Source organism: Podarcis erhardii (assembly GCF_964252035.2).
Source record: "Podarcis erhardii genome assembly, chromosome: 6".
In the NCBI taxonomy this organism is placed as follows: domain Eukaryota; kingdom Metazoa; phylum Chordata; class Lepidosauria; order Squamata; family Lacertidae; genus Podarcis; species Podarcis erhardii.
In genome coordinates this window covers 50,832,893-50,856,293 of record NC_138510.1, presented here as the reverse complement: position 1 = coordinate 50,856,293, position 23,401 = coordinate 50,832,893, and the positions used below count along the sequence as shown (strand labels likewise).

The 23,401-nt window shown below is 40.5% G+C and overlaps 1 protein-coding gene across 12 annotated transcripts in view; it reads right to left on the bottom strand.

Moving 5' to 3' along the window:
* The window catches only part of PTPRF (protein tyrosine phosphatase receptor type F), a 523,498-nt gene that overhangs the window by 240,550 nt on the left and 259,547 nt on the right, over nucleotides 1-23,401 (bottom strand). For all 12 annotated transcript variants that reach the window (XM_081865454.1, XM_081865450.1, XM_081865456.1 and 9 more), the window contains exons 4-5: nucleotides 17,815-17,960; nucleotides 16,551-16,692 (exon numbers count right to left, since the gene is read on the bottom strand). In XM_081865454.1, the coding sequence (XP_081721580.1) occupies nucleotides 16,551-16,692; nucleotides 17,815-17,960 (288 nt within the window). The remainder of the gene's footprint in view (nucleotides 1-16,550; nucleotides 16,693-17,814; nucleotides 17,961-23,401) is intronic.

Sequence of the window (23,401 nt, the reverse complement as noted above, 5' to 3'; positions counted from 1 at the left end):
GCACGCTTTTTTAAAACAAGAATACAAAGCTGGAAATGAATGACCTGCAGCTAAAATCTTATGTTCATTTTTTGCATGGTCTAGTCCTCATCTGAAGACTGCAAAAAACATAGCCATGCTTCCCCTGCCCCCACCCCCTAATATTCTTAAGAGGGTCTCTTCTCTGGTCTTCAGAGAGTGGCTGGAAGTGGGGAGGCAGAAAAAGGTCCTCGTTTCCTTCCACTGTGCAATTTTAATCTGAAAACGTAGGTGCAGTACTGCGCCCAGAGCTCAAAAACTGCTCGTGCTAATGAAATTCCCTGTCAAAAAACGTGCCTAGAACAATGGGAGTTTTGAATCCTGCACTGAAGTACCACAAGAATGCTCAGAAACTACAACTTTACAATGTAGTACACAAATTAATGTTGGTTCAGAGAACAACAATGATCACAGAAATCAAAATCTAACAAAAAGCATTGAAGGATAGCTCAGCTGATAGAGTGTGAGAATCTTAATTAAAGCACCACATTGGGCAGAAAGATAAATCATGAGGGGGTTGGACTAGATGACCATTGTGGTCCCTTCCAGCTCTATGATTCTATAAATTTGGAGGGCCTACTTTGGAAAAAAAGATGCAACAGATATTCATTGCCAGCAGCTTTGGTTGCTAGAGTCAAACAAATCCAGAGGATTACTGATTCCCCATCATTTCTACTATATAATATTTATAATTTATACAAAATACAAATACATAAAATGATAGGAACATAATGAGCTGGAAGGGACCCCAAGGGTCATAATTCTGGTGCAACCCCCTGCAATGCAGGAAACTCAGCTAAAGCATCCATGACAGATGGCCATCTAACCTTTGCTTAGAAACTTCCAAGGAAGGAGAGTCCAGAACCTACCAAGGGAGATCCACCTTTCATGTATTATGAAAAGTAAACAACACTTATTTGACCCCAGTTATTTGACATAGAGGGGGAAACCTACAGATAACAGTCCAAAAGCATACCCTCCAACATTTCTCCGATGAAAATAGGGGCGTCCTATTTCATAATAATAATTTGACCATTTATACCCCACCCTTCTGATTGGGTTGCTCCAGCCACTCTGTGAGGCTTTCAACATATATAAAAACATAATAAAACATTAAACATTTAAAAATCTTCCCTGTACAGGGATGCCTTCAGATGGTTTTGGGGGGGGTGTCGGATAATTCCATACCCTTCAACATTTCTCATATGAAAATAGAGACATCCTACCATAAACTCCTACATTTCTCTGGTGAAAATAGGGACATTCTAAGGAAAAGCGGGACATTCTGGGATGAAATCAGAAACTGGGATGACTTCTGCAAATCTGTGACTGTCCCTGGAAAATAGAATTTATGTATATATGGGGAATATTTTTTTTTAAGCAAGTGGTCCTCACCGACCTGGTGCAAAAAGAGCTTGGCATCTGGAGGAGCCCTGGCTGCCTAGATAAAACACTATAGCCCCCCACACCTTTACCTGGGAGTAAGGCCCACTGAACTCAGTGCGGCTGGGCCGATGCTGCCAATGGGCCCTGCGTCCCTTGGCAATACCCAAAGGCGCCAATTTGCTAGATGCTGTGGTGGATTGCACCCCACGCCTTGCGGCGTCAGGCCCAGGCTGCCACCTGGTCCAGCACTGGCAGCAGCTACAAGCAGTGGTCAAAATGGGAGCCTCAGCGATGCTGGAAACAAACTAGGAACATGGCAAAAAAGCACGCTAGGCCACCCCCTGGTGGGCTGCCCCCTTACCTGCTTGTGATTGACCAAGCAGATAGGCAGCCAATCAGGATTTTTTAAAAAAGATTTTCTTTTCTTCTCACTTTCCTCTGTGGCCTCCTAGCCTCATGCTGTAGCCCCCGATTGATGTAATTTTCACATGTGCCCCCCTTAGAATATCCTGGGGCTCCCCAGGGGCCATATGGCCCCCGATAGGAAACACCGTCTTACATGATTTCCTTGTCTTTCAGAAGACATGCAAGACGTTTTCAAACTCTACATGTTTTTAGACATAATATTACAAAGAAGACAACAGACTCCTATTACATGAAAGCTGAACATCTCATATTCAAATACAGTGGTACCTCGGGTTAAGTACTTAATTCGTTCCGGAGGTCTGTACTTAACCTGAAACTGTTCTTAACCTGAAGCACCACTTTAGCTAATGGGGCCTCCTGCTGCTGCTGCACCACCGGAGCACAATTTCTGTTCTCATCCTGAAGCAAAGTTCTTAACCTGAAGCACTATTTCTGGGTTAGCAGAGTCTGTAACCTGAAGCATCTGTAACCTGAAGCGTCTGTAACCTGAGGTACAGTTTACTGCTGTAATCCAGCTTTTGGTTTTATTTTCTAAAAGCTGCAAAACAATGACCTGGTTTGCACGTCAGCTTGTCGTATATAAGTTTAATAATAATCCAACAATTAAAAGAAGGGTTCCCTATAAACCTGTGATTCTGTTTCACTAAAACTCATCAGAGTCTGGGTGCTCTGTCTTTTGTGCTAGGCTGCAATGACTGCGATTGAGAAGTCAATTTTAATTGGTTGGATATGAATGGGGTTTCTTTATAAACAGACTTTATACCACTTACTTTTGAAGCTAATCTGCCTTTTTCAAGGTGCTAAGACACAATCTTGTGCAATTCTTAACAAGCATGTGATAACTTAGTCTTTTATCCAATATTTCCCTAATTAAAGGTATAGTTATAGATGGCTTTTCTAATTTGCTTCAAATCAACATGTGTTTTTCAATTAAAAAAAATTGGTTTGAAATTCAGAGTTGTGTCTGTGGTTCTAGGTACTTCATTCTCTTTTTGAAGTTCAGAAAAAAATGCACTTGCAAGTTACACATTGTAGTAATTCTGTAAAGCTATCTATGCCTGTGAAGCCATTTTCAAGTGGCATATAAACTGCAGATACATTAAGGCCTTATGCTCAAAGAGTTTTTCTGACAGTAGTTATAAACACCATTAAAGTAACCGTGCTTATGTTTACAGTTAACCATCTCTAAAAACTATAGTTTTAGCTGTAAAGCTGGGACATTCGTTTTGATGCATTCTTCATTTTCTATGCAAGTACTATATTAATTCTTCCTTTTAAACTACTGTTTAGATGTATTTTGTCATGGGATTTACAAGGCTGCACTCAGTTTCCCATTCTGATTGCTCAGGTGCTTGAATCCTTATTTTTAAAAGGAGTTTTCTGCCACTTCTCTATCAGAAATGTATACACAACCAAGCACCACTAGTTACTAGAAGCACTTTTAATAGTGGTTCCTGACAGTCCTTGTCTCACTGGTAGTAAGAACATACTATCAGGTAGTCAATCAAATGTATCCTGTGTTACATCATTCTTGGGACTAAAGTGTAAGATGGCCGCTGGCAGGTCATTAATAGTAGTACTTGCATGGTTGCTTGTAATTTGCTCTATTGACTTCTCTGCAGCTAAATGTAAGACAACACCCATACAATCTCCTTATTATTGGTTGCTTCCTGGAGCTGTAGATTGTCAGGGGCTATTGGGTGTGGTATTGGTGGCTGCGTCTAGGGCTGGGTTTGACTGACTGTTGCTGCGGCAATTGGGTGGGCAATTGGCAGCTTGTGCCAGTGAGGGGACAGTCTGTAGGTTGCCTTGTGGACGTGTGAGAGTGGCAGCGTTGGTCAGGCGGCTGACCGATTTTTAGCAACCCCCCTAAAAAAGGCTCAACAATCTCTCCCCATTTTCTTAATTTGGAGTCCCCCCAAACAGGGGGCGTCTTATCCATGGGGATGTGTTATCCACGGAAAAATGCGGTATTTGGTAATGTTGGTATGCATATGTATGCAGATATATGTCTTCTTTAATGGGGTGGGTGAGTGTTCAGAATGAGTTTTACAAGATCCTGCTCTATAGTCCTTTGATTTAATACATGCTGTTTAATAAGTTCAGGGGAGTTGGCAAGCTTTGTCCTGGACGCCAATTATCAAGTTTTACATAAGAAAGGTTCTCTTTATTTCCTGCTGCGCTGCCAGGAGACAGGGCCCTCAATGCATTGCTTGGAAAGCATAGAACACCATCTGGTATGTTTGTTCTTGCTGAGCTGGCTTGGGCACAGACAACTTTGGGGTTGCATTTCCAGTATGAAATTAGTTGTGAATCACCAATATATAATTTTTTTTACTCAGTCACTCCATAACTGGCATATATTGCCTGTCTCCTGATCTCTTTTTTAGCCTACCTTTACCCTACTGAGGCTACAACCACAGATCTAGAATACAACTACCCTGTGCCTAATAATTTGATTTATTCTTTACATACCATCTTTGTTGTCTTTCTTCCTGCTTGCTTGTAACAGCTGCCTCTGAGGCCCAGCTTGCCTAAATGGCAGATCACACAGTAAAACTGTTCCTGGACTATGCCGTGTTTGATTGCAAGCAGGGAATCAGATGACTGCTCTTTAACAGCCATGTGAGGTTTGCCCTCAAAGGAAGGATGTTCGAGTGCTTTACTTGCACTTCCACCTAAAGTAAAGTAACTTCTTCCCTTTTCTAACCAAGACTGGTGATTGGGTACTAAGGACTCACACAATCTTTGACTTTTAGTGTTCCCAGTTCTTCTTTCTGTTTCTATATTCCCTTATAGTGTGCAGGTTAGATGCCTAGGTTTGGCAGAGCATGCATATGACAAGTTGGTGTGCCCAACATGAGGCGATCATTTTGCTACCTTGAAATTTGAACTGTGTGAGAGAGAATGAGTGATATTAGAGGCTTCTAGCATGAGCAGAGCTCATCTCCTATCCTATGCTCGCCAGGCGAAAGACTAAAGTCTTCTATAATCTACATTTCTTGGCATGTAGCATCTCCTGATAAATAAATAGTAAAGTAATTTAACAACTCCTGTCCACTCCCCAGGATATTGAATAGCAGGGATAGACAACATGGTGCCTTCCAGGTGTTGTGGATGACCATTACATCAGCCCCAGCCACATGCCAATGACCAGGGACAATGGGATCTGTAGTCCAACAGCATGTGGAGGACCCCCCCCCCTGCTGTAGGGAATGCAAATAGACCAACATTAATTGCAGATATCATACTGGTCCTTTGTCAGACTAGCTTGTGTCTTCAGTCAGAGAGCTCAGAACTTCTATTTTCAACATGGAGACCTGACTTTTTCTAATTTGGTAAATCAACATGCTATATATGTGCCCATCACTGACTTAACATCTTTTCAGTATACAGTTTAGCTTCACAAAGCTAGAATAATCATGTAGTTCCTATGCAATGACTATAATGCCATTTTTCTTTTTAAATTGCTGTTTAAACATATTCTACCTTGAAATTCAAGAGATTATGCTCACCTCCTGATTTGTCTCTTCCCTCCACTATTGATTTCTAGCAATATAAAGAGTTCATGCTAAAGAAGAGCTCTGAATTGGGGCGAGGTGGGGGGGGGGAACACATCCTACAAAGGTTTGTTCATAGGGACAGGTAAGCCTGCCTGTGTTCACCAGATCTCCAGACTTCTCCAGCATAAATAAACCACTTGGTGAAAGCAATATGCTCTCATAACTTTATTTCTTTGTGGAATTCACAATAATAGTTCTTCTGCTGGGAACAAAGTGGTGTGAAAGTTATTCTGACCATGTGAAATATAATATGACATTTTGGCTTCGTAAAATAAAACAAGGACTATCTTTAACATGGAGGAAATTCCACCAGGACAGAAGTCACTTCAGTTAGTAATGTGTCAGCCATACTGCCAGTTATTAAATGTGTTATGCTTTCTGAAGTGTGAATGTAGCTCTACCACTCTGCAAACTGCATTGTTATGCTGATCCACAGAGTGGCAGCACTGCTAGAAATAGCTACTAGCAAGTGAGAATGCTGTTACTACTTGATATCAAAACTGGGACTTCTCCACTGAGCTTGCTAAGCAAGAACTTGGAGAGATTTCAATCCAGCTGGGCCAATGTGATAAAGGGATTGAAGCCACAGAGGGAAGGATTAGCATGACAGATGAATACAGTACTGTGCAGTTTTCCATGGCAAAAGACTAACCCAGCTCATCAAGGAGCTGGAAGAAGGGGGGGTGGAGGGGGGGTGACACGGATCATATACTGCCATGGTAAGTTTCCTTAACACAGAGATCCTATTCCCTGGGACAAAGGGCGATTAAATACTTACTCTGGACTTCTAATACAAAAATAAAACTGAGCTGGCAAGAAATGTCCATAAAAACTACCAAGCAGTCATTCACATAAATTTATCATGAGGCTGTGAATTTTGCTAAGGAACTATCTGCAGCTTACAATCTCTTTGGGAGAGTGGTTGCTGGGATAATTAAAGAATTCAGAAAGTAGAATGTGAGATTTTAATGTTCTTTTCATGGGGCATATACTTAATGTTTTGGTTTTTTTTAAAAAAAAAAAGTTACCCCAGTTGAAGTCCACAGTCTGAGCCTTGCTAATACAAAATACCAAGTTATCCAAATTAAGTCACCCAACCCCTGAACATCCATTTAAATAACATCCCCATTCTTGACCTTCTGAAGTCTAATCAGGAAAAAAAAAATCTTTGTATTCCTAGCTTGTTTAATTCATAAACTAGTCTATGTACTATGGGAAAGTCTATGGGAAATTAATCCCCCAATTTCCAGGGAAATTTTCAGCATATTTAGCATGAAATGCTAGAAAGATGTTCAAGAAGAGACTTTTCAAAATGGAAAAACCACCATCCATTTCTTTAGAACCAAAGTTCTTTAGAACTCTTATTTACAATTAAATTAAGGATAGTTGATTTCTGTTAATGTATGTCTAACTGAGGTTATAGTTTGCTGTCAGAATACCTCTGACAGTGGCAACTGACAGTGGGTGATGGTGACTGAAAAGTTCATTTCTGGATTTTAATTCAAGTTGCCATTTTGGACCTTTAAAAACCTTCATGATTTGGGAACTTGTTACCTGAAGGATTGTCTCCTTCATGTGCCTTGAGATCATTGTCTGGGGCCCTTCTTCAAGTGTCCCACCATGTGAAATATGGCAGTTTGCTATGAGTGAGGTTTCTTCATTTTTGTCTTCCCATTTGTGTAATGTGCACCCCAGGGAGGCCTTTTAAGATATGCTGTGGGGTTTTTGTTGTTTTTTTTAAAAAAAATTATGGATTTTTCAAAATAACACGAAATAGCAATCCTTCCAGCCAACATGACACACTTCCCATCCCCCACTCTGCAATTTCAGGTCCCTTGTGGTAAAACAATTGTTCCAAAGTATGAGGTACGAGCCCAGTGGGTGCCATTGTGAGTGATAGTCTGTTGCATGTGTAATAAAAGTGTGCCATGTCACTATAAAATTATCATCTCATCCTTTTGTAGCTAATGCCTAGGCCTCTTTAGTAAATTTTTCAGAGAGTGCCAATCTCCGTACTTTTGTTTCAGCTGTGATAAAATTTTAGGGACTTCTGACTTTGAGCAATGAATTGTCTAGCGGTTAATAAAAGGAAGGTGTTTTATATATCAAATTAACATTATCATCTTTAAAAATTGTTAGCAGACCTAAGGTTGGGATGCAATTAATATTTCGGTTTGCAATAAAGCTAATATTTCATCAACAACATTCTTCCAAAATGGTTGCAGTTTATTGCATGCCCGCCATATATGAATAGCTGCTCTGATATCCTTATACCCTCTCCAACAAAGAGCAAAGATGGTTTTATTGAGGTAGCTGCACCTCAGAGGTGTTACTGCCACCTATGTAAGAGCTTGAGCTTAAGAGTGGATAGTGATTTCAGTGTTGTTTTTAGCCCACAGGCTCTGCCAATCTGCTTCTTCAATTACTGCTTCCAAGTCTGATTCTCAAATATGTTTTATTAAATTTGTTTGGCCCAATTGTGTGTCACTTACCATTTTGTAAATTATTGATAACAGGTTTAGATTTTTGCATTATAAACTGTGGTTCTTAATCTTGCTTTGGCTCTCTGGATTTTTTTTATTTTTATTTTCCTGCATCTGTTCAATCTTATGTGAAGCATGGGTGAGATGGCTTTGCTGCCAAAGACAGCTACTTTAGATTTTAGATAATTAGGAACAGTTACTCCAGGCAGCTAGTAGTCTGCATAGCCTAATTTGCATTGGGGAGAAACTGCCATATCATTAGACTAAAGCAGTTTAGATATTTTCTTTTAACAAAAGAGGCAGGGGGAATTTATCTATTTGATTCCCAGGGGGTCCACGGCCCATCCCTTGCCTCCCCCTCAACTAAATCTTTGTCATTTTTGCATGGTACTATCACAAATTTTATGGTCTGTTTTAGCGCTGTGAGATTTTAAAATATATTGGCTGAAATCAGTTTTGAAATCACACTGCAATAACGATTTAAACCTGGCAATATGCAGAAATATATGGCTCCTCACACAAGGGAGAGCAGAGCAGAGCAGACCTCAGCCAATAACGCTGCTGATCTGAGCTGCCTTCCCTCAAGCTGAGGGAGACCAGGGCAGGCAGAGGATAACACTGCAGACTTCCCTCACGCTGAGGGAAAACAGGGCATCCGATTGCCCCATCACTAACACTGACAGAACAGGGCAGCTGATCGCCCTCATTTCAAGGCATCTTGGCACTATGTTCCTCTGGCACTGAGGCGGAAAACTTATGAGAGATGCTAACATGGCACATAAGATCAGGTGGGTAGCTATTAACTACAAGTACCCCCTTTTTTACCTGGGAGTAAGTCTCACCAAATTCCATGGAATTTACTTCTAAGTAGACATGGTTAGGATTGTACTGTAACCTGCCTAATTAAAAACTGTGGTGTTCTTTACAAGTTAAAGCTGCAAAAATATACCGAGGATGGATTTTTATGCAGGGGCAGAGACACATGTTCAATTGGATGCACTTGAACAGAATTAAGCTCATTCTGTCAAAGAACAAACTGGAACTAGTTCCCTTTGGGTCAGGATGAAGTACAGCTACTTAGTCATGTGTGTAGCCAGGATTTATGTTGAGGGATTGGACAGGACACCCACCTGTCATCATTCTCTGTCCGGCTCTGTCTAGCAGATTTGGAATGAAATGTCTCAACAACAGTTGTTTTAAATTACTTTCTTTTGACCTCAAGCGCTCAGAAAAATCTGTCAAAATCTTTCAACAATTTCTACTTTTATTTAAGTCTTTTTATTTACTTACTTGATTTAGGGGGAGGGCAGCTGCACCCATGTACTTAGTTCCTTTTTAACATGAACTTCCAAAGCGATGCCGCCCCCACAAAAATTAGGGACGAGGTAAGAGCTTTCACAATTGCTACAAGTCATATGTCTGAACAATACAATAATGTATTCCACAAATCAAGCCAGTAGCAAGAAGAATTAGCGCCAGAGACATGCAACAGGGTTCACTGTATTGAAACCAGCTGCTGGAGTATTGTAATCACTTCTGGTAAACATTGCAACAAGCCTTTCGCTTTGTACAGCCTGTGCCGCAGGCTGAAATCAAGAAGCGGTCAATCAATAATAATAGTGTGCTTTTGTTTTGGCTTGAAGGACGGAAGGAAATACCTGACTGAAATCCACCAGTAATGCAGGTAAAGTATGAGTGAGAAAGCCCTCCTTCACTTAGCAGCTGCATCTGCCTCTCTGCCAACTCTTAGGCTCTGTTGGGAGACCACAACCATTTGTGGGGATGGCTCAGCCTGCTTTCTCCTTCAAAGCAAACCGTGGTAAGAAGGAGAACATCAGAGGTGGCCCCCAACTTAAGCAACACAGAGAGGGAATAACCTACCTTGTGACTGCTATAAGACTGTTTCCAAAACTGAGTAATGTAGTTTAGAGAGGTGACCCTTCCTCCCCACTTTCTACCAAATAATTCAGGGCTGGATGTGCAGCAAACTTCGCAACCAGCTCCAAATTGGAATACAGAAAGGGGAGGGGTTACCCTTTCCTCCCTGTGCTGTCTGGAAGGGTTCTTTAAATATATTTTTAGCTCGGCCTCACCATATTAGCCTCCCAGAATGGATCACAATATAAGTAAAATGCAAACAATTCCAGTACAGTTAAGATCAGAGAAAATGGATCACTCAAAATGTCAGTCATAAAAGCATCTCCCAGGTCCCAGGAGTGAAGGTGGCAGCAGGTCTGGTGGGAAGCCCAGAGTTGCAAGAGGATTGCCTTTTGACTAACAATGCAGCTCTATTGCCATAGATACTTAGAAAGGTCCAGCTGTAAGCAATGACCGAGCAGAGAACTAGGTAGAAGATGATCTGGCAGTGATGTAAGTTTTTCAGTGTCCTTGGGACCTCTGCTGAGTTAAGAGTTTCCTTTTGGTGGCTCTAGTCTCCTTACCCCTGCTCTAGAACTCCCGGCTCATATCGTCCTGGCTCGGCCCCAGCTCTGACTCTTACTCTGGCCTTCACACACTGTGCTGGTCACATACATCATCCCTAGATCTAAGAACCAGAACAGTCTGATACAGGCAGAGGCATTCCTTCAGATACCTGGGTCCAAGTCATTTCGGCAGGGATTCCAACAGGATTTTCTGAGCCCAGTTCTCTAGTTGTTGATTTGGCCCCCCACTTCCCCTGCACATGCGCACACACACACCGATCCATGAAACTTATTTCTGAGTATGCCTACAGAGGATTGCTCTGCATTTCCATCCATCACACTCTCATACACACTTCCACTAGTCTGGCTGTAAGTGCTTACTTGCAGAGAGTAGCAGCTGGAATCCTGCCTTCTTCTGGGTATTTAATTAGAGGGAATGGGGTGGCATGAGGGTGCTGCTACAATTAACTAGAGCTACCTGAGCTGGTGGGTGAGTAGTAAGCACCACTAAATCCAATGAGACTTACTTCTGAGTAGACATTGCAACCTTAGGTAAAGGTAAAGGTACCGCTACCCGTACGGGCCAGTCGTGTCCGACTCTAGGGTTGTGCGCCCATCTCACTTAAGAGGCCGGGGGCCAGCGCTGTCCGGAGACACTTCTGGGTCACGTGGCCAGCGTGACGAAGCTGCTCTGGCGAGCCAGCACCAGCGCAGCACACGGAAACGCCGTTTACCTTCCCGCTATAAAGCGGTACCTATTTATCTACTTGCACTTAAGGGTGCTTTTGAACTGCTAGGTAGGCAGGAGCTGGGACCGAAAGACGGGAGCTCACCCCGCCACGGGGATTCGAACCGCCAACCATGCGATCAGCAAGCCCTAGGCACTGAGGTTTTACCCACAGCGCCACCCGCGTCCCAACCTTAGAGGCTACCTTTTCTCTGTCAGGGGATGTATTCCCTCAGATGTCTTCAGTCAAGAGCTGATGAGGGGATGAGCCTTGAAACAAAACTGTTCAGGATGAACTAATCCAAAATAAAGATAGAATTCTCAATCCTATGCAGGTCTACTCAGAGGTAAACACCATTGGGCTTCATAGGCTGAAGAGGGTTGTTACTGTTTTTAGTACATCACACCAATGAAGTTACTGTTTTGCAAAGCTAGTGAAACACACACATGGTTTCTGAGTTGCCCACCTGTGTTGGAGCTCCTTAAATTGTCATTCATTCATTCATGTTATTTAGAATAAAACACATGAAATACAAAATATCAGGCTCATTAGCAAGTGCCAATATATCAATTGAACCCAAAATATACCATATTTAAGGGCCACTTGAAGCATTACTTTTTCTGAAGGAATTTGTGTTCATGCTGAAAAGTGACTAGGTGAATCCTTATAATCTACAGAAATATAAAATGTGAAGCTTATAAAAATCTAGTAGGTGATACTCATTGGATTTCTGGGCTAAACCTGTAAATATTGTAATATACATTGTGGTGGTGCTCACAAGTTTATGTTCAAATATACCCACAAGCCCCAAAAGTTGGTGACCTCTGTTATATGTGGATGAATTAACAGTCCAAGCCAAAGAATAAATCAACACTCTCTCTGGTATAGAATGTGGCATTTCTCTCCATTTTAAAGTGACACATAATGCTAATTTGCTAGTTTTTACTTAGAGATCGTATTAAAATATAACCTCTCTTCCCTTAATTACTCTGATTTTATAACAAAGGCTCCTTTCTTGGCAGTAACATATAAAAGAAAATGAGAGAAACATGAGCCAAACTGCCTTGTTCTTGCTGATTCTTTTGTAACTAACTAAGCGTAAATAAGGATTAAACACAGCTAACTTTTGTTTACCGTTGAAATAGTGAACCTAGTATTAGATGAGCATTTACAAGGACATATTGTCTCAGGCCTTTGGAGGTCTAGTTCTCTACAGAAATAATTTGTAACTGTCAAATGTTTATCATTTACTGCATTTCAAACTGGGTAACTCCAGGAACTGGGATGAAGCCAACAGATGGTGATAGAAATTAAACTCATGATATGGTTCAGTAATCAGTGAGCTTTGGAAAGACAAAGGTGCTCTCTCTTTTTTTATCCCTAAACTATACCCTTGATAGATTCGAAGCCTAAACCTGGTTTATTCTGCTATACTTTCAGCCTGCAGTTTATTTATTTACATTTTTGTTTGTAAAAATATCCATATACCACCCCCTTGTGAAACGGTGTACAACAACCTAAAAACATCTAAAAGCAATACAAAACCCTCATTGTCCAACTAGACAAAATATAATGTCAGTGCTAGCTAGAATCCAAGCCGTTCCAAGTCAGGTTTCAAGATCATTATGACTCACACTTTAACAAAGGGACTGGCATTCATAAACCCATTTGAGCAAATTAATGGAGGAGCTATTGCTCTGCCCATACAGAATTATGGAGCCAAGGCTCAAGGCAGCTATGCAAATATGCAAATGCACAGATTTAAAAAAATGAAATATTTTAACTCTCATTAAAATAGCTTGAAACAAGAAGTATGTTGCGTTTGACGTGACACAATGTGCTTGAGACTACTGTAAAGCCTACCCACATCAAATTCAAATTGCTGAAGTTTTTATTCATCAATACTAATACGCTTAGAAGAAATCTAGATCATAAAAGAAATGTACAAATTCCAAAGCCTAGGGAAAGAGTCATTTTCTTGCCAGGGTTACTATTGGTTCCCATCCCAGGATAAAACAAAAACAGAGAGAATGTGGATTATGCAGAAGGGCAGGGGGCACCAATCTGGCCTCTGTCATACCCAACAGAGCTTCTGTGTTTTGCTAAAAAGTAGGATATAACGAGTCACTCGGTTTGGTGCAGTGTTGGAAATGCTGCAACATTATTCCCTCCTTACATTCTGCACAATCCTCCTATTTAAAAGGCTCTGTAATGCAAGGTGTAATCCTCCAGTCCTACAGCTCAATCACATATTTATTAATTTGTGACACCCAGTGCCCACTAACTCTCCCTGAAGCTTTCCTTGTGAGTGTGTGTGTGTCAGTTTATTGATTCTGGTCCCTTCCTGTTCACTTTGCTCAAACCCTTCTTTTGCTAGGCATGCAAGAGAAATTCTGCGCTGCTGCAGGTCATAATTGAAAAAGACAGAAATGCTCAATATGACTCATACATTATTCAGCTTATCAGCTGCCCAAGAGAAAAAGAGAGGGAGAGGTTGTTTGCATGCCTACCTCTTCCACTATCAACAGAAGAAATAATTTTCAATTACACTAAGTGTATGCAACTCTGTTCCTCAACAGGATCTGGAGTTAGAGAGATGGAAGTGGAGAATGAAGGACAGCGCAAAGAAGTAGCTGCTACAAAATGCTTGCTTATGTTAGATTCTTGGCTCCAGTTTGCTTCTTAATAATGTACCAAATGGAATATGCTAGCAAGCAGAAAGACCACCACAATTCATGACAAAAACCTAGATCAAGGCCAGCTGAAATTACACCACGGAAGCCAACTAAGCATTGAACGACTGGTTGTGAATATATGACTTTAATTATTTATGAAGTGTTTGGGGAATTTTTTGCCACATAAATTTATGGTAATGTGCCTGAAAAGACTTTTGCCAAAAGCTAGAGATTTCTTGAAGGAAAATAAAAATACTAGGACCATTTCTACTATCCAAATATTATTTCAAATCCCACTATCAGAAGTGGCAACCCTGGCATGGGTAAGTGATGGACCAACAATGAAGTGGGTTTTTTTTAATCCTTGCCTAGAGTTTCCACAACCAAGATGCATTTTTTTTAAACGGAAAAACTGTCATAAGCCCAATAGAATTGCCAGTTTTCTTATGATAATCTACCAAGAGGCATTCCCAAATCAATTACACTGCAGCTGATAATATAGTCTTAAAAGACCATTCAGTTTCTTAAACATCACCCTACTTGTCCAAGCCCACATGCAAATTGCTTAAGCTTTATAAGGGTTCTATAGGGACCCCTAGTAACAAGCCCCATATCTCTTCTAATTTCCTTCATACAAAGTATGCATCCCTCCTGGTCATATTCACTTGGGAAGAACAGAATAAAAACAATGCTCGTCCAACTTTAACAGAGAAGACTTTAATAATATGTCCCATATAACTTGGCAATCACTTGTACAAAGATTTGCTCCTGAAGAAAGTGAAGGCCACATAACATTCTGCCACGTAATCCCAGTGAAGTACAGACTGGAAAAAGATTTGCCTGGAAATAAATCCTTGCTGTGAAACCTATTGCTTTATACCAAGGGTAGGGAACCAGTGGCCTGCTAAACCTTTTAAACTGGTCTGCAAGTCTCCTACTGGTCTTTCAGTAGCATTGGTGGTGGTAAACAGAAACTCACTGTGCCTTTGAAGACTAGCAAGTTGCAGAAGCAGATTAAGTGAAGGAAAAGCCATTGGAGAGTAGACTGCTGCCAACTGTTATCTGTCTATGTTCCAATTTTTCAGTATCTTTTCAAGCTAAAGTTAAGCCTTTCCAGTTCTTCAAAATATATTTAGTAGAATCTGAAAGGAGACCTGATACTCGAGTAACAAAGGATTTTTGTAAATTATTTGATTCCACGTGATCTATCCTTAAGCATCCAGTTATAAGGAGACTTCTATTGTACTGCTGTAAATAAATGAAATACTACAGTGCTATCACCAACACATATGTTTCAGCACAGCAACAAACTGGGGAAAGGTGGGGGGGAAAGCAGCAGTGAAACATTTTGCTTAATTCATCTAAGCAACCTAAGCCTTCCTCACTGGAAGATATCATCAGTAAATAATTTATATACACCAATAAATCTGCTTAATCCTTTCGTTTGAAAACAGATTTTCCATTTTAGTCAATTAGGGCAAATTTAAATTGCATTTAGAGAATGCAGCACATTCAGGCATCCATGGCCCATCTATGAAGTTATTAGAAAGATACACATTAATAAATTGGGGGGGGGGAGTAGTTGTGTGTTGTTGTTGTTGTTTTAAAAAAACATTTTAAAATGGAAGTAGGGAAGTAGGACAGAGAAAAAAGTATTTCCCCTCATTTTCTTTCTTTCCTCTCCACTCCCCAAACAATTCTTCCTTATCCAATATAAATAAGGAATTCTGGACATGGAAGTTTTCTTCAACACATACAGTAGATAACTTGTTGGATCCAGAACCTCGGCCTGAAATTTGAATTCACAGCCAGATCGGCATTCCAGAACACATGGAGGGAGGGCTCCAGAACCCTGACAGAGCTTCACATGTCCTTCACAAAGCCCAGTGCCTCACTTACCCAGCTTTGGGAAGGCAGCACAAGGTCTTGGGGGGGGGCATCAAATTTTAGCCTTGTTCCCCGCCCCTTGCACAACAAGGCAGTTTATGACCTACGGGTTCCATTACGAAGTATTCTTCCAACCCACTTGATATGAAAATTTGGATCGCGCAAGTTCAAAGGATCCTATAGGTGATAGATCCGGTCTCTCTGGGAATGCCTTCTCCAAGAACAATTCTACCCACTCACCCCCCTGCCAACCAATGGCTTCAATTCAAAAAGGGACTTGTCCATTGCAATTTAACTCAGAAGAAGACAGCTTTCTGCTTGTTACCCTGTAGTCTAGGAGTGGTGAACAAATTCTAGGCTGATTATTAGCCAATCCCACTGTATTCTGTGACAATAAAGTGTGATAGAGAGAAAATTATAACTCTGTTGACCAAAACCTAATCCTGCTCCCTGATTCTTTAAAGGAGAACCTCTCCCTCGCAGTTTAAAAGATCAGGGTGAAGGAGAGAAAGTAGGCATGATATTGAAGTTAGTTTTCCCTTCTATTCATCTCCAACTCTGGAGGTGGAGGATAATGCCTGTATACTGTTTTCTGCTGGAACTGTTTGCTGACAACTTTGAAGGTAGGGTAACTGTGCAAGTTCTTTGTCTGAAGCAGATCTGTGTCCATAGGTGTTGCTGGGTGTTTCAGTTAATACCTCCTTGCTTTATCCCTCGAGAGCCTCAGTGAATGTTCATCACAATAAACATATTTAGAAATAATAATAATGAAAACAATAAATTATATGGGAATTGTACACAGTGATCTATCTGTTTACCCTTTTAATAATATATAGATAGATAGATGCAGAAAAAGCAAGCATAACCAGCAGCATAGGCTTTCCAATGTGAACAAACAGTTCAGCTTATATGCAACAGGCTGTGGTATATACAGCTCAGTCATAACAGAGCTTCCACTTACCTTCTAACACTGTCAGTTTGGCACTGGTATTTATCTCCCCAACACTGTTGGTAGCCATGCACTCATATATTGCTTCATCCCGAAGGACACGCAGCGGTTGAATACGTAGAACTGATCCAGACCCATCATCAAATTCAATAACCTTTTTTCAAAAGATGGGAAATTGTATTACCCATTTTATTACTGGTGGACACACAACATACCATTTCCTTTTAAACCATGACTGAGGAATCAGGAAAGGGACAGGGACCAGCCCCTCCACTCTCTGGGGCAAATTCCTGCAACCTTGTTTATCATGGTGAATGATTCCATCTGTACAGTCCTTCCTTAACGAAGATTTAAACCAACAAGATGTTGTTGTAAATTATGGTTTGGAAACCATACCGCATACCTTAGTTGTCCACCTTTATTAATAATGAACCCTATTTAGCCATTAAGCATGATTAACATTCTGAAACTAAAATAAACTTTGTCTTTTTGCCATGATACAGAGTCTGGCCATTAACACCATGACTCAAGTTTCTGTGCTGCCCATTTCCCCTTTTTCCTCTGCTCATGTGCTCCTCTCATCATTCCATTCCTTAAAGTATTCAAACTGGAAGTACAAAGTAAATAATGGTTGAAGATTCTTGTTTGTAGGCAACCACAGTTTGCTGAATTTGAATATCACAGCAAACTACTTTTTGCTCAAACTAGGAAGTGACTAAGTGAACTGGAAGAGAGAGAAAGAGGGACTGGGAGAGCATGAGGCATAGTACAAATAGGCAAACCATGGTTTGGCTATGACGCATGAACTGGGTCATTAACCATTCATGAAATCAAAGAAATTTCTTTAACCCTCTCATAGAGAAATGTGTTTATCATATAACCCATAAATTGTCCCTCAATGGCAAGGATTGCAAATGAATAGACACTGAACTTAATTAACTTCATACTCATCTAATTCCAATTTACAAACAAAGCAAAATGAGATGAAATAATATCACCAAGAAAATATAGTGATTACAGAAGGAAGCTATACTGGGAGAATCTTATTATTTTACCTCTCAGAGGAGAGTTAACCAATACTTATCCACGTGGAATGAATAATTCCCTCAGTAGTCCAAGTCTGGAAATTTGGAGAATCAGAAATGCCATATTCCAGGTAATGTATATCAAAGAGGAAATATTTATTTCCAGTTCACATATTTGTTATATTTTAATGCCACCCAACATATGGAAACGCCCACAATATTACTAGGAAAAAAATATATTCTGTGCGTACCTCAAATCGTTGGGAGCTAACTTTCTTTCCTTTCTTCATCCATGTGATACGTGGCTTTGGCTCTCCTACTGCTTGGCATACAAAGGAGGCCACACCTCCAGATATCCCAATCTGATCCTCAGGAGTTTTCATGAAGTTTGGCTTACCTGCAAGACAAATATACTGAATGGTGAAATGTGCCTGGGGCCCAACTCAAGACTAATGAAATGACACCACACCTAGAAACAATGGATACACTGGTGAACAAAATAATACAACCAATTTTAAAAACATTATGAAGACTGTTTAGGAATAACTGTTTAGCTGCTAATTCTTCACACTCCGGTAATAAACGAATTTCCAGATTAAAATAGCCCATGCGGGCAGGCACTGGCAAACACTGTTTAAACAACAACAACAACAAAAAATTAAGTACAGGATTTAATTATGATCGGGCTGGAAAAATGTGAGAGTATCAGAACCACCATGTCCAAATTTAGTTATCACTGAAAGCATCCTGAGTTCTGGGAGTATATAATCCACCTGCAGATGGAGTTAATCAGCTATTGGATAGAACAAAAACATTGTTTTATAATATAAAACAATGGTTGAAACAGCTTGGGTGGCCTTACAATCTCTCACACAATGGAGCACAAAGGGATTTCTGGAAGGCTTACTCTGCTTTGCTTGCTCCGTTATGACAGAGCTCAATGCACACCTGCTGTTACTGGTTTTTCATTTCGTTTCGTTTTTGTTTTTTAATGCACACTGAGATGTTAAAAAACAAACTCCTGGCAATGCCAATTCCCAATAATTACATGCTGTTAAAATTGCGGAGTGGGATTGCCTTTTTCAGTCAAGTGTTAAGGTGAAAGGTGGGCATTATCTGAGTTGCAGACCCTGCAGTCTCCTCTGGAACTGGAGAAGAAATGAAATGTCTGATCAACTGGTGTTTCCATCAATGCTAAACAAAAGTTTCAAGAAATGTATTCAGAAGCCGCTGAAAGCTATGAGATCTAACCCCCATTCTGAGCTTAGCAATTATTAATATTTTCTAAAAGATCAGAAAAACAACATTTACTTTAATGCAACAATAAAAGCAATCCTGGTCACTATTTGCCCAAAGGATATTATTATGAAAATTACATAAAGAGCTACTAGACAATCAGAAGAACTGAGACCATCATGCTATAAGTTTTTCGAAGAAAGCTATAAATACCTTATTTATTCTCCTTCTATGTACCATAGAGCAAAGAGGAGAACGTTCCTGAGTAGTGTAATTAGGTCATTTAAATTTACACCAGTGAACAACACTCTCAATTTGTGAAGGTATTGATGAGCACAATTACTTCTATGAAAATTATTAAATATATTTGGAATGATGAAGAAATATTTTTGGGGGCCTAATAGGAGGAGGTACAGGGTAAGCACAGAGAAACTATTTCTGAGATGCAGAAAATTGATAGCTCACAACATACAGCTTCAGTGTCACAAGCAATAGCCTGAGATTAAAATCAATCATTAGCCATGATTGCTTAACTTACATCGATTTCACATATTTACTTACCAAAATTCACATCAATTTTTGCTCAGTTTTATTTACAAATATCTGTATTTCTTCCCCTCTATAATCTCCCTCAGCAAAAGGCTAATAAGGTTCATGCTAATTTTGATTGCAGTGTAACTGACCATTTTGCAATGCAATCTGTTCAGCTGTTTTGTTAGGTATTGGACTTCTGCATATGACTTGCTATTTTATGTTATTTATTTTGTGATGCTGAGGAACTAGCATAAATCTGGATCAGACATCATGCCTTTTCTCTTAAAAGGGATGAGTGTATTGTTGGACATGTTAGCTCATTGTGAACAATGTGTCCTGAAAAGTGGTTTATAAATCTCTTCATAAATAAAGTGAAATATCGAAAGCACAAATGCAGACAATTCCACTAAGAAAGAAAAGTGAAAGGTATCTAAATAAACCTGTGTACTTGCATAAGGAGCTTACAGATGAGCTGATATTTAAGAAGGGCATGTACAGTATAAGAAATGGAAAATCATGAAAGAAGAGTACAAACAAGTAGCAGACAGTTGCAGGGAGAAGGTTAGAATGAGCTGAGGAAGATGGAGAAATGCTACAGGCAGACAGAGAGAAGGCGGAACTGCTTAACACAGGCATCTCTAAACTTGGCCCTCCAGATGTTTTGGGACTACAACTCCCATCATCCCTAGCTAACAGGACCAGTGGTTAGGGATGATGGGAATTGTAGTCCCAAAACATCTGGAGGGCCGAGTTTGGGGGTGCCTGGCTTAACACCTACTTTGCCTCAAAAGGAAAGCAGGGCCCAATATGGTGATAACAGAATAAATAATGCAAGGAGGGAGCTCTAGCCCAAGACAGGAAAAGAGGTGATAATGGAACACCAACTTATTTAAACAAATTCAAATCTCCAGGGCCTGATGAGCTACACCCAAGCGTACTAAAGGAGCTAGTGGATGTGATCTCATCTGTCTATAATCTTTGAGAATTATTAGAGAATAGGTGAGGTCCTTGCAAACTGGAGTCAGTCTGTGAGCACTTAGAAAAGGAAGCTGCGATTACTAAAACCCAGCATGGGTTTTTTCAAAAACAAGTCATGCCCGACAAATCTCATTTCTAGATCCATTTCAATTGGAGTTTCAATCTGGCTTTTGTACAGAAATGGCCCTGGTTGCCTTATATGATGACCTCTGTTGGGGGAGAGACAGGGGCAATATGTCCCTCTTAATCTTCCTTCCTTGACTTCTTTGCAGCTTTCGATACCATCAACCACTGTATCCTCCTGGAGATGTTATCTGATGTGGCGGTGGGCAGCACAGCTTTGTTGTGGTTTCGGTTCTACTTGGATCATGGTCTTCAGCAGGTGATGCTTGGGGAGTGTTTTTCAGCACCAAGGAGCCTTCAATGTGGAATCCCTCAGGGCTCAGTTCTATCCCCTATCTCCAGTGGTACCTCGGGTTACAAACACCTCGGGTTACAGACTCTGCTAACCCGGAAGTAGTACCTCGGGTTAAGAACTTTACCTGAGGATAAAAACAGAAATCGTGCGGCGGCAGCACAGCGGCAGTGGGAAGCCCCATTAGCTCACATTAACAGACCTCCAGAACAAATTAAGTTCGTAACCAGAGGTACCACTGTATATGAAGCTGCTGAGTGGAGTCATCTGGAGTTTTGGAGTGTGTTGTGAGTAGTATGCTCATGACACACAACTCTGTTTCTCCTTTACATCTACAGGCTTGGCAGTGGATGTGCTAGACTGATGTCTTGCCTCAGTAATGGACTGGATGAGAGCCAATAAACTGAAGCTCAATCCAGGTAAGACAGAGACACTGCACCTTCTCATCTTTGGCTGGTGGTTCAGCTATGCCCCTATCTGAGCAGGGATAGCCTAACATATGTGACCTATGCTCTGGTAACCTCTAGGCTGGATTACTGCAATGCATTATACATAGGGCCACTTCTGAAGACAGTTCCTAAACTTCAGCTGGTGCAAAATTCAATGGCCAGACTGCTCACCAGAAAAAGACAGTTTGAGTATATAACATCAATCCTGACCAGACTACACTGGCTGCCAATTAGTTTCCAGGCCCAAATCGAAGTGCTTGTGTTGACCTATAAAGCCTCACATGCCTCAGAACCTGAATACCTTAAGCTTCCTTTAATTCCTAGGGTACATGTAGCTCAGTTGGTAGAGCATGAGACTCTTAATCTCAGGGTTTTGTGTTCAAGCTTCAAGTTGGGAAAGTGATTTCTGCAATGCAGGGGGTTGAACTAGATGACTGTTATGGTTCCTTCCAACTCTATAATTCTCTGTTTCTAGAAGTTTATATGCAATGTAACTTACATTTAGTGAATTTATGAATTCCATATGCTCTAAATGTTCAAACATGTTCAGGAAAATTTTTATCATAAAATTTCTAGCTTCTTTCTGTTCAAAGAAACTCATTTTACACTAAATAAATATAGGGAATACAAAAGTGAAGAAGTCAAGTCTACCTGTTCCCAGCGGCAGATGGTGCCTGGATAGGTAAAATGCTAAACTAAGGTGCTCATGACAACAGTTAAGAGTCTCTGCTTTGTCATGGGGTGTGGAATAATGCTGATTACACAGAATATATAATGTTACAAGGTACGGTTACTGCCTGAGGCCAACAACCTTCTGCAATCTGACTCATCCCAAATGATGCTGTTGCTAAATCTTGCCCTTTTTTCATCCACAGCAACTCTGCCAATCAAGCTAATTGAATGTACCAGAGGGCTACCTTCCTAAGCTCCAGGCTTCCTACAACACAGAAAACTCGCTAGGCATTATTTTAAAATAAAGATTCAGTTCTTAAATTATATGTATTGTAGCTATTATATACACCAATGATTTCTGGCATGCAAAATATATCCTTGAGTGGTGACGTAAGAGATTCCTTAGTTTGAGGTCTCCAAGATCAACTGCCAAAAATAGTTTTGTTTGGTTTACGCTTTTGTATACAATTTGGGCAACCAGAGGGTGGAATAGCAGAGAGGAATGATTTAAATACAACAGTAGGAAATCACAAAGCAGACTCCAAGGATATAAAAGACCCTGAAATTGTCTTTCCCATATGCAGCTTTTTTCACATAAGCATTTTACAGAACTAAAGGTAAGCTTAAAATTGGACACTGTTATCTAAAATTCATTGTAGGAAGCAAACCAATGGTTCATCTGAACATTTAATATTTATATTTCACTTGTCAATAGTATGCATGCCATGCTGCATACATTAAGCAATAAGGACACACTTCCCTGGGTAAGGAAATGTTTTCCAATTCAGTGAGTGGGTCATGGCCTACAAAACACAGTGGAAACACCAGCCACACATCTGGAACTCTTGCCACACATCTTAATTCTTGACACTGCAAGCAACACAATTGCTAAGAAGACTTACATTAAACCACTCCAATTTAATTTATCTCAGCCAATCATTGCACATGAGACACTATATGCCATAAGAACTTAAGCAGAGTACTGCCAAAAGCCCATCTAGTTCAGCATTCTGTTCTCACAGTGAGCAGCAAGATGCTCATGGGATGCCAGGAAACAGAACCTAAGTTCAATGGTGCTCTACCCACCTGCAATTCCCAGCAACTGGTATCTAGAGGCATACTGACTCCGATGGTGGAGGCAGAGCATAGTCATTATGGCTACTGATAACTTTTTCCTCCATACGTTTGTCTCATTCTTTTTCAAAACCATCCAAGTTAGTGGCCAGCACAACATGTTGTCTAGTTTAACTATGCACAGTGCAAATAAGTAATTTATTTCATCTGTCCTGAATCTTCCAACCTTCAGCTTCATTTGATGTCCACTCGTTCTAAAACTTCTCTCTATCCACTTTTTCCATGCCATGCACCATCACATCTACTCATACTCACATTTTCTCTGGACTAAAAAGCCCCAACTCATAGAAGAGTTGCTCCAACTCCTTGATCATTCTGGGTGCCCTTTCTGAACCTTGTCCAGCTCTAAAATATCATTTCTGAGGAGATGTGACCAGAACCATACACAGTATTCCAAGTGTGGTTGCACCATAGATTTGT